Source organism: Formica exsecta, unplaced genomic scaffold (assembly GCF_003651465.1).
Source record: "Formica exsecta isolate Colony F162 unplaced genomic scaffold, ASM365146v1 scaffold744, whole genome shotgun sequence".
NCBI classification, from domain to species: Eukaryota; Metazoa; Arthropoda; class Insecta; order Hymenoptera; family Formicidae; genus Formica; species Formica exsecta.
The window spans coordinates 281152-293502 of NW_021853511.1; the positions used below are offsets into that span (position 1 = coordinate 281152).

The following is a 12351-nucleotide window of genomic DNA, read 5'->3' on the forward strand; positions in this document are numbered from 1 at the left end:
ATCTTGATAATATTATCGATGAAGAAGGGGAGAGAGAGAGAAAGAGAGAGAATAGGAGGATTTATGCCGACAAAGTTCCAACGGTATTTAAACCAGGGGGTGCTCGGTGGCTTCCACTCGCTAGAGTGCAATGACCGGCGGCCTCGAGAGACTTTAGATCTATCAAATTATATATATATCCATGTACAATATTCCTGTAAGTTCAAATTTAACCACATTTCTATAACCATCGTCAGCATAATATTATGAAAAATGCAAATTTTTCTTCAAATTGTAAACAAAAATTTCCGCATAATAATTATTACACACACAACCATATATAAAGACAAGGGTTGAAAGTATTATGAAACTCTTCCTCCATATCTTCTTTCCATTTAATATTTTTTAATGAGACTAATTAAAATAATTTAATATATGATCTTAATAATTGAGTATATTTCTGTTATTTTTTATAACAGGCGAGTCTTAATAGCAGACAACCGACGTGCATCTTTTTGTTAATCGACCAAATATCTGACCTCGATTACGGCCGAATTGCATAATAGCTCCCGAAAATTTCTTAAGTCGAGTCAAGCCGAGCCACGCGATAGTCGCGAACCGCGCGCAGAAACCGCATACAGAGAAAAGAGAGAGAGAGAGAGAGAGAGAGAGAGAGAGATATGCAACCGGTAGCGGAGGTGGTGGCGATGATGGTGGCGGTGGTAGAGAGACCAGGACTCCGCACTCTCGATCGTGACCTAAGAGCGAGCGAGTGAATGCAGCGGGCAAATGTAAAAGCGAGACCGAGAGATTAACCGATGCGGGGGAGGAGGAGGAAGAAGAAAGACCTCGGTACAACGAGCGGGAGCAAGAGAGACTGAGGCGGCAAAGACGAAGTAGTAGTAGGTGGACGATGAAGGAGGTGATGGTGGTGAAGCAGAAGGACGAGGAGGTGGCGATGTTGGTGGTGGTAGGAGAACCAGCCTCCGCCAGTCTATCCACGTGTTCAGTGTAGTAGCGCGTTATGACCCGGATGTTAGATCGTAGCCGCAGTTTCGCGAGTACCTGCCGACCCGGATGTCCTCCCGTTCGCTGTCCACCGGTGATAGACTACTGATGTCTTCCTGGCCACCGAAATATGTTCAATCGGTAAGTTACAGCCGCAGGACCAGCATCCTTCTCCTCGTTGCCGTCCTGGTTAAAATTGTCACCCGGTACTTTGGCGAGGACCACCCGCTTCGAATATACAATGCGTCGCGTTAAAGATCACCCCGAAGAGTCCTCCGCGTTGTCTTTTGACTGACAAAAACTAGTACGATTAGGAAAGAGAGATTTGATTGAAATGGAGAACCCCTCGATCGTTGCTGATCCTCCTCGCGATTCGGGGGTGAGTTTACTCTTTCACGATCGTCTAAATACATAACGGGTATCTCGAAGGATACGTAGTTAAAGTACGAGATGTCGTAATACTGAATGTGGATTTAGTGGGTGCTACCAGCGATTTTTCGCGCGCGAAAATCAGATGCGTCGTATGGCGCGTCACGCACGTGTCGTACACGCGTGCAGCAGCAAATGACAGTAACGTCAGTGTGTGCTTGAAGGATAGATGCGAGCAAGTCTACGAAAGGCGCCAGCAAATTACGAAGGGACCTGATAAACGCCGAAATTGCGAATCTACGTGACTTGCTGCCGTTGCCGCCCTCGACACGCCAGAGGCTTTCCCAGCTGCAGCTTATGGCCTTGGTCTGCGTGTTCCTGCGAAAAGCCAATTACTTTCAGCAAGGTACGTGAATGGCAAACTTGCATGCGACTTTAAATCTTGAAGCATTGTGTGTGTGTATATATATATTTCAACGTTAAGAGAAAATTTCCCCTGCGAGCTAGAAATCTTCATGAAAAAGTAGTTGTTCAAAAATTCAATTTGGGATGTCAAAAATGAAATACGGTGTTTACGCTGCCGAGAGTTTCCAAAGTTCTGAGCTATAAATACGAAAACTTTGCAGCGGTTTGAAATATTAGCTTCAGTTGTTGAATATTATGCATAATTTTCTCATACATGATGCATAAAAAGTAAGATAAATCATTAATAATAAAATAACTACAAGAGATAGTTTATTAAATATTAGTACTAGGCGTAATAAAAAAATTTGATGAAACATTTCCGTACGATAGTTTTTAAAGAACGATTAAGTCTCTCGAAAATTTGACTCGAATTGTTCGCGCATATGATAATGTCGAGGAAACTGTCCAACGCGTGATATGATACACGCATAAGTTGCGTTCCGCCGAGTTATAACTTGTTGCTCCATAAAATAAGGAATGACGATAGGCGATAAAGCGAGTCCATCGCGGTATCGCGATTACTATATCTTTACTGTAATTCATATCCATCGGCCGAGACTTCAATGCCGGCAAGCGCGCGCTCGTGCCATGCAATTCATCGCGTCTGTACTCTGATATTTCACAGAGAGCGCATTCGTACTATACTATACGTAATGATTGGGACACATTGTACAGACCGTAACGAAATACGTCGAATAGACAAATTAGCATAATTCGATATTGTAGCACATAGGAATATTAATATAATTTTCTACAATAATTAAAAATACTTGGCAAGTATTTCTTGTGGCAAGTCAGCACTGAAATACAACAAGCCAAATAATAAACGCAATGAACTTTGTAATCATTATTAATAACAATATCTACTTTTTCTATTATATTGATAAAAAACTAAAATTAAAGTTATTAAAATTATATCAATTGTAAGTAAAAATCTTGTTTGAGTTTTGTCTTAATGCAATGTGAGAGAGAGAGAGAGAGAGAGATAGGGAGGAAAGGAGGCAGATAAAACATACTGTTGGCACACGATTGCAAAAGAAAGCATCGTTGTTGCTAAATATATCACAGAAGTTTCAAGATAATACCTACGATACAAATTCGTTCATAAGAAACGGTTACAATTTTTTATCAGCACGCTTTTAATGCTTTATTTGCATGTTTATTCCGATTATTCCGTCTATTCTAAGGAAAGCATCGCTTTGTGGTAATAATAAAATCTGTAAAAAGGCAGAGATTGCAAAATGTGTTGCCCCATCTATTCTATAAATTAAATTCGCCCGATATAAAGAACATTCGATAATATCGAGAATTTCTCGTATGCCATCATTAATTAAACGCTCTGATCCAAATTTGGAGAATCCAAATCTTCTCCGCGGTTTTCGAGATCTCCTCGAGATTTCTGCTCGCTTCATCGTCGTAATCGGCCACTGATCCGCGTTCAAACAATCCGCGCGAAGGAGAATTTCTATTCGGTCGCGCGGGAGTCTGTCGGGTAACCCGGCTGTGAGGGCTTCTCGTAGACACAGAGAGAAAGAGAAAGACGGCGGGGAAAACGCGGTAAACCCGGTGGGTACCAATAACGAGAGAGGAGATCCGCAAGAGAGAGGAGAGGAGAGAAGAGAAGAGGCGAGGCGAGCTGAGCCGAGCGCAAAGCAAAGCGAGGCGAAGCGATGTAAGAAGGCAAGATCGGCCGGCGCGCGTTCAAACTCAGCGGAGTCTAAGCGCGAGTTCCGGGTGATCCGCTGACCTGTCGGCCTTTGCAACAACACTCTCACGCTCCTGTAACCCACACTCCTCCCCCTCCTCTCTCTTTGTCTCTTTCTCTTTCTACAGTTTCTTCTCTTCGCCGCCCGCCTTGGTCTCCCTTCCTCTCTCTCGCCCGTTCTTCTTCTCCGCTCTCCTCTCCGCCATCCCCGTCTCCCTATCCTCCCCCTTTCTAGCTATCTCTCTTTCTCTCTCTTTCTCTTATTCTTTCTCTCTCTCACGCTCATTGTCTCGCAGTGTATATCGGATACTATAGTCTCATGTAGCGCCGTTAGAGAGTAAACGCTGCCGTGCTGCATTAGCATACGCATTTTTCCTTACCCTTCTCCCTCTTCCTTTCGTTCGCGGGTACATACCTCTTTCCCCTTTACTTTTTCGAGAAACCCCCGAGCGAGAAGGGTGGCGAACGCGCGAAAAAGCACGAGATTGAAATGGGTATTTTTTTTCCTTCTCTCTCTTCTCTCGCGATCCTCTCCGTTGGGAGACCATTGCAAGCGATTAAGGCTCGAGACACAATGAAGCGTAAGAACAGCATGTGAGGAATCAATACTCTGGTATCTCGGTCACATCTGCAAAATATGAATTATATTTCTAGGATATCGATCGGGAGCGAATGCGGCTGAAAACAACTTTTTTATAGTCGCGATAGACAGTCGGGCGTTATCGAATGCGTTTGCACGTTTTCACATTGCGTAAAATAAAAATAAAAGTAACGATTCGCGCCTATCAACACTTTTGCCGGCAGTAAACCCACATTATGATTATGCATCGATAACGATTTATCTTTTCCTTCAGCGGGTAATACATTACGTTGTTGCTTTTTTTCAAACAATTTTTGTACCAACAACGAACTATACGATTATAATTTATTTATAATAAATTATAATTTACTTTTTTTACACGTCACACGTTTAATTTTTCAGCTTTGATCTTTTTATTTTTCAGCGCTGAAAAACTACCCGTCCGAGTCCTCCAATATTCCAACACCCAACATAGGGTTCTCAAAAGTAATTTTGTTTTCAGTTCACTTATACTAATCATTTCTAATTACTTTTTTTCTTTTTTTGACATCATTATATCTTTACATTAGTTTGATATTTATTACAAACCTTTCGAGATCCATCCGTGGAATCACAATCCGTGCATCTTTTTCAGGCAATGTCCGGTTTTATCATGATGATGACGCAGCAGGGAAAATTGTTGTATATATCAGAAAATGCAGCGGATTATCTCGGGCATTCTATGGTAAAATAATTTCGTTAATAATAATGCAATGTGAAATAATTACGCAATAATAATGTAACCGGATAATGGCGCGTAAAGGCGACGTTCTCGAAAAGCGAACGTTATTTGCTGCGTTTAAAACACGAATCGCGATAAGATAAAAGATTTTCAGGAGGACTTACTCATCCACGGGGACAGCGTGTACGATGTAATCGACAAGCAAGATCATTTAATTGTACAAAATCAATTATCCAGAAACAGTCCGATTCCGAGTGACAGGAGGCTGTTTCTCTGTCGAATCAACGTATCGAGAAATTCTCGCAGGCAGCTACGATTCGGCGATCAAAAGGTAATGAAAGTAACCGCCGATTATTCTGACATTATTCATTTTTTGCAAATACCGCATTATTCGCTTCTCACCACAGGTAGTCCTTGTAGAGGGTCACTTCCTGCCATTCGTGCCTGTTTGCAACCGCAACGAATTCGTCTTCCTGGCTTCCTGCACTCCGGTAGTCTTACCGGAGACACGAGAGAGCATCGTCCAAGGCGCGACCAATATCTTTACCACGATTCACTCGATGGACATGAAGTACCTGCATATCGATAAAACGTAACATTTAATATCGGCATTAATATGAGAAAATTAGATTGTTTGCAAAGGTCCGGTTTTTTCCTGAAAATCTTCTGTTTCTTCTTTGCAGCGCGGAAAGCCATCTGGAGTATACTCGTGCTGAATTGCTCAACGTATCCTGGTACAATCTGCTTCATTGGGACTCCATAAGAACCGCTTACTGTAAACATCAAACCGGTATGTATGTTAAAAACAATTCCTTTGACAATAGAAAAAGAATAAAAATTTTTCCGCGTAAGAAATTACACAACAATACTTAAAAGAGCATATTTTATTATTTTTCTTAAAAACTAAATTTTTTTTTATTCATAATTCACAATTTTAGTTATTCAGTCTGATCAAGAGCGATCTACTACCGCTCTGCTGAAGCTGCAGAGTCGTTCTGGGAGGTGGTTCTGGGTACATTGCGTGCTGCAGGTCAAGGATACTTCCGATGAGTGCCAACATCCTATTATCGTTTGCACGAATCAAGTGCTCACGTATGTTTATGGTTGTTTATGTATAATTATCCTTTTCAATATCTCTATTCACTAAACTACTAAATTTAATATTAAATTAATTAATTAATTAATAATTTAATTTGCGTAATATATTATTTCAATTATATCATACACATACACATATAAACATACATGCATAAATAATTACAGCGACAAGGAGGCGGAAGTAATGCGCTCCAGTTCGTGGCTGTACCAATATTCCTCTCAGACGAAATTCACCTACGGACTCTGTCCCGGCGGCCAAGGTCGCAGCATTGCGTATCCTTCCGCGGGACAGACTGTCAATCAAACTCAAGAATACCATCGGGCGTATTCCAACGATACTGATGTCCAGCATTCACCATCCCTTAATCCGGACCGGTCCGAAACGGAATCGCACATGGCCTCGAAGAGCGCACAGCCGATGGATTATCCCGGCAGGCGACTGTTGCGAGATGACACTGAGCCGGTGGATATGTCGATAAGCAGTGCGGAGCAACACGAAGGTAGAAGCATGCAGGCTGCGGTCGCCGATCATCATCATCAGCAGCAGCACACTCTAGACGATCCGGTCAGATACCACCATAAACAGTACCATAAGAGCTCGCTGCATCTGGCTGGCTATCGGGCAAAGTTTGTACAGTGCCACGGCGGACAATACGTCGGCGGCGGCTGCGCGGATGTGCTGTCGATGCCCGGCACCAAGTATTATCTTACCGACCTCGACCGGGACTACTGTTGCGGTCCGGAACGCAGCGGCAGCCTGCACAGCAAGCGTCCGCCGACGAAAGCGCTAATTGCGCCACCGACGCCGTCACTGACGGCCGAATCGGCGGTGCCGCCGCCGCCGGACACTGTCTCTCTGGAGAACTGGGGTGCCAGTCCGGCCTGGTCGGACGCGTTGCAGAGGGTGCCGGACATGGTGCATCAGGAACTCAGCCCATATATCACCACGCCGACTACACCGGTCAACACGCCCGATTCCGATACCCTCGGCCACTCGGAGGCGCCTATTTTTAATTTTGACTGGGCCGGCACCGAGCAACACGTACCCAACTTGAAAATCACCTTCCACCGCGGCAGCGTCGCGACCACTACCGCCAACCATCCCATCATCCAGCCTAAAAAGCCGCATCAGGACACGGTACAACCCATTACGCTACAGTTACCACGTAGGAAGGGACAATCCGCGGAGAACGACAGCAAGGACTTCTCGAAATGAGCAAAGGGTAGAGGGATGTAGTGTAAAAGCTTAAAGAATGTCGAAGATACCGATTAGTTTCTTAATAAAACAAAAATTCATATAAAAATCTAGAAAAGAAATTAGAGAAGAAAATAAAATATAGGAGTCATCTAAAAGGGTCCAAGTCGAGAGAATCGAATGCGAACACAAAAAAGGTGTTCGGACACAGCGCCATACTCTCTCTCTTTTTAACACATAGCTTTTGTCACAGACAACGGAGTATATTCTTCCAAATTCTCTATCGGTATCGCATTACACAATTTTCTACACGCTCGCGTTCGTCTTTTGTATCTTTTCTTTTTTTTTAAATCTTCTTCATCACTGTCTCTTTGACGTCTTATACATTTTACTCTCGAATCGTAAATTCTTCATTAATATAAAACACGTATATAAACATAGACTGATTACATCGGTGTTTACAATAATCTACGATTAAAAAAAGGTCGTACATCGTTTCGTTTATCTCCGGTATACGCTTTTATGCGAGAACATTCGTTTTGAGATAAATAGCACGCATCGTACGCGTATATATATATATATTCCAAGTGTATATATATTTATATATATATAACTATATGTATGAGTGTGCAGTGTCGTAAGAGGATACCCAGGTACATGCGCTATATATGTGTTTGAGATTTCTTTTGAAAAATACCTAAATCTCTTACATCTTGACACACGATCGTGAAATATATTCGCTTTGTACATTTTAACGCATTTTCGTCGAAGGAAAGATTTTTTTTTCTTTTTCTTACACACAACGTGTATGTTGCGTGTTATTACGTCTCGACGTGATATTACAGAAATACGTAAATAAAGAAGAGAGGCAGTTAATCATCGTAGCATAGTGCACACGTAGCAGTTTCCACCAGTTCTCGTTTCTCTGTTGTATTTTATTAAACTATTATCGACATTTCAATCGAAGGTCCAGCACGGAGCCCAGAAATCCATCGTGTATAAATACGCGTGCAATTTGTTAACTTAATCGCGACTAATGCGCTTCTTGATACACGCGTGTTTATGGATATAATAAATATCGAAATTAATATTGTGCGAAGTGTATCTCCAATGCAAAGCTGAACTTTAAAGATATGCTCCGCTATGGAAATAAATAATTAAAAAACTTACACGCAAGAGCATAGATCGGGGTGTGAACGTTTTTTTACACACTTGAGGATAACTTTTCTTTCGATCTTCTCATTGCGTGAAGACAGACTGTAGAATGTATCCTTAAACTGTTACGTTATTTCTGACATTCCTCGAGGAACGTGAATTCTTATGTAACACAAGAGAGATAACACACATCTTATACTCTCTCATATATTCCTTATTTAACATTGTAAGTTTTTGCCATGCTAAAATTGCCATATTAATAATCTTACACTTTAGCATTTACTTTCCGAGGAATATGTAATAAATATTCTAATGTAATTTGTACCGCGCGAAAGGAAAATGAATCCTATTTTTTAGATAAGATTCTCAACCGTTTGATTACATTACTCCTCAAAAATAATCAATCCCTTTGATATAATCCCGGACTCCTATATAAATTCCGATTTTTTATTCGAACTGCATTAAAATGTCGAGGTATAAATGTCTCGAATTCTATAAAGAATATCAGTTACACAACCCCTTACCACGATGATTTTCCTCGACGCGATCTCAGTACACATTTCAGTATTCTCACAAATTCGCGATAGATATGCGCTATAAGCCTAACAAAAAAATCTGCAATCTATTTCGATAATCGCTTCCGCGCGCTCACGAAAAAACACGAATGCAACGAAAACGTCTTCTCACGTGTACAATGCGTTTATCGTTTGCGTTTTAGATTCGCGGGAGGTAATTCGCATCACACGATCGAGATCGAATCGCGCGCGCGGAATCAACTATAAAGGTAAAAAAATATCACCGCGAATCCTATTCGCGTTACTCCTTTTTCCCCGTATGCTCGGCGACGCGCTCAAAAATGCCGGGAAACGCGAGAAATTATACAGATACACGTCTTCCTAAAATGTTTCCACGTGTGAAACACATCTTCCCGCGTACCGTTACCCTTTCGCTATAAAGATACATATATATATTAACGAACGTGATAATTGCTTGTATAACACATCTCGATTATATATTATCAAACATCTCTTTCTTTAACTTTTCTTTGACATCTATGAGAGGAAGAATGCTTTTAAATTCGTTATCATTTATCATTATATAAAAGAGACACATTGGCGTCGTTTGTTTGTCGCACATATTGAAAGAAACAGAAGTCGTGTATAATTTATCGGTGCAATCGCTCGCGTAACGGCCTTTAAATCGATCAGTGCAAATCCTCGTATCAAAAGTACTCGAATAATGAATCGAAATTATACGTCGATTAATTGTACTCGATTAATTACGTAACTGACGACACGCAATTGTATCATTACGTCCACCTGATGTACCTAGGTTCGTTCGTGATTAACGTTACTTGATGTAAATGACGTCATCGAGTTCCTTTCTCGCTGAGATACGCATATACCGGGTGAAGTGTATCGAAAATCTCTCGGATTATTATACGCAGAATGATAAGTGACCGAGAGAAGACGCGTAAAGATTTTCGATGACGCGCCCGTAAATGCGTATCCCCCTCACGAGTACTTTTCGCGACACTGCACCGTGTGTATATGTGTAATGTTGATCGCGCGCGAAAGTGCGTGTTTAGTGTGCGTGGGTATTTTGTACAAAGGTACAAACGCACGCGCGCGCGTGCCGACGCGTACATAGGAACGTCGCTTGAGCAGGAGCGATTATGTTTCTCGCTTTGAGTAGTGAAGGATACGCAAAGTTTTCAGAGAGACGAGAAAATATTTCCAGGTTCATTTCACGCGGGATATTTCCGAGATATTTTCAGAAAATGGCGATAAATTTTACATAGACTAAATTATGATTAGTTTCAACATTCATTGGAAACATGATTCGTGAAAAAGAAATTGCGCGAAATAACGAGAATACATATGTATTTTAAAAAAAAAATTGTGTATTCTTTTATTGTAATATATATTCAATATTCAATTAGAATGATTGCGAAATTGATTGAAATGAGGAGCTCGCAGTCTTGATGGTCATTATATAGGCATGTCGGCGCGCGTACGATTGACTTTGATTACTTTACGAGCCTTCGATCGCTAAAGTCGTGTATCGCTCGTCGACACAGTGCTCTTATTTTATTTGTTTTATTTAATTTCATTTTTTTTATATATTAACTATACTTCTTCGGTATCGTTTCTCAAGTAGCCTCGAAAGTGCGCTCTACAACATTCCTCCCTTTCCGCCTCCATCTCTCCGTCAATCTTTCTATTTCTCACCGTATAATCTTGGTATAATCTTTTAAAGCTTCGTTTGGCACGTATAATTAGAATGTTATTTTTAGTTTTACGGAAGAATTCGATTTAGCGTTAATCTCTCTCTCGTTTCACCTAATCGCTAATTATCCTCCCGTATCCTTCGCTGGCCGTGCCAGCCGTCGTCTATATCACCCCCATCGTTCCCTCCCCGCATTATTACATTTAAACACATTCATTTACAGTTTTACACTTCGCTACGTCGTAAAATTTACATCGAGTGTTTACATCGCCTGTCGCGGCTCCGCGCGACATACAGAGATATATCATCTCGTTATTCTTCCGATATTTTTTTACTTAAATAGGTTCTTGTGCGACTTAGCTTTTTTTTTTTCTTCATGTCTAAACCCCCGTTGCTATTCGCCATCGTCTTCCCTTTTCCTTTTTCTGGAAGGGAATTCTCTCGGGAGCAGCGCGATGCTTCCGGACGACGGTGGCGAACCGTGCCGGGAGACACCGGTACGCCCGGATATACCGAGTATACCGGACACATAATGTAATTCCGAATGCGCGACTCGCATAGGATTCGCGCAATTCGGAGAGATATTAATGAACGTTATATTCATGGCAGTATCCACGTCGCGTTACTTCTTGCGAAACTCGGAGACCGGAGCTGCGTGTATTTTAACTAGTGCGTTGACGGCCGGCTCGCGCTTCCTCTCGCGACGCAAACAGATCCCCCTTTTTCTTTCCGCAATCTCGCCATTTTTTTTCCAATTTTTCTCAATCTTCCGATAGAGAACCGATATTAGTATCAGATGATGTTATTGCATTTACGGGGAGAAAACCCGAATCGAAGGCTTCCGACAGAACCGCTCAAAGTTTTGAACAAAATCAAGGTGAGAACCTTTGGTTTCTCGGAGAAGTCTGCGACCCAAAAAAAGATTAAGAACCACTGCAGTATTATTAACAATTCACGCGACCCGTTATAGGCGATCGATATCGGTACCGTCGAAATTCGATATTATCCGCGAAAATATCGTGAACAAACAAACCGTTCTTACATGAGTAGAACAAGAAGGACCCGCTCACGTCGACCGGTGTGTCATATCGTTAACCCCCCGACAAGGAAACATTAGTTCGTTATCCTTTAAATATTTTAATGAACATCAATGTAATTGTACAGTAACGCAATTATATTTGAGAGAGAAAGAGTATTAAAACTTCGAGATGTTACACATCGAGGGATAACCGGATTATTAACGTAATTATCGATGATTAATAAATTTCCATTGTGAAAAATAGCGCCAGATCAGCGCGAAAATGATAGAAATGCGGTCATCAAGGGGTTAATCTCTCTCGTTATAGTGATTCAATATCACACGGGAGAAAAATAACACATCTGAGGAAAATTCGGAGTCAGTTTTTCTACGTGGTAAAAGTGCACGAGTGACCGATCGGACATTGTCGTCGCGCGCGATCCGGCGATCAAGACTCAAAAGATGCGCGGCCCGAACATACTCGAACAACGTCGATAGGAACAGGGTGATTTGGCAGTCGCGAGCGCCAAATTCATTCGCGGCAGTTCGCCGGTCTCCTCGCTTCCGTTTCTTCATGCGCTCTGAGAAACGCGCAAAAAGGAGGAAAAGTAAACGGCAATATAATAATAATAATGCAGCATTGCGTATGTATGTATATGAGTGTATGTATGTGTGCACGTGTATGTATATGTGCGCGAACGCGCGGTCGTCGACTTCCAATTCTGCGGGATATGGAAGCGCGCGGAGGGGATTGGACCGATGCGAAAAGATTGAAGTACGCATCGGTTACTGATATCATCCTCGGTCGACCGCGGTGCCGCGATTCCTG

The 12351-nt window shown here is 41.9% G+C and overlaps 2 protein-coding genes and 1 long non-coding RNA gene across 3 annotated transcripts in view; 1 reads left to right on the forward strand and 2 right to left on the reverse strand.

Annotated features, from left to right (window-relative positions):
* The first annotated feature begins 50 nt into the window (after window positions 1–50).
* On the forward strand, window positions 51–7912 carry LOC115243856 (neuronal PAS domain-containing protein 4B). The gene is made up of 9 exons (XM_029821124.1): window positions 51–1128; window positions 1581–1762; window positions 4531–4592; window positions 4741–4830; window positions 4982–5158; window positions 5235–5419; window positions 5511–5617; window positions 5766–5919; window positions 6091–7912. Exons 1-9 carry the CDS (start codon window positions 1118–1120, stop codon window positions 7139–7141), a joined length of 2019 nt encoding a protein of 672 aa, XP_029676984.1. The 5' UTR covers window positions 51–1117; the 3' UTR covers window positions 7142–7912.
* LOC115243858 lies at window positions 1627–5369 on the reverse strand. The gene is made up of 5 exons (XR_003885273.1): window positions 5230–5369; window positions 4992–5137; window positions 4695–4825; window positions 3942–4154; window positions 1627–1734 (listed from the first exon to the last, which is right to left on the reverse strand). It is a non-coding gene; the product is annotated as an uncharacterized LOC115243858 (long non-coding RNA).
* LOC115243891 (muscarinic acetylcholine receptor DM1-like) overlaps window positions 7908–12351 on the reverse strand; it is a 27861-nt gene continuing 23417 nt past the window's right edge. The window contains 1 exon segment of the mRNA XM_029821184.1: window positions 7908–12351. Within this exon segment, the coding sequence (XP_029677044.1) occupies window positions 12318–12351 (34 nt within the window). The 3' untranslated portion in view covers window positions 7908–12317.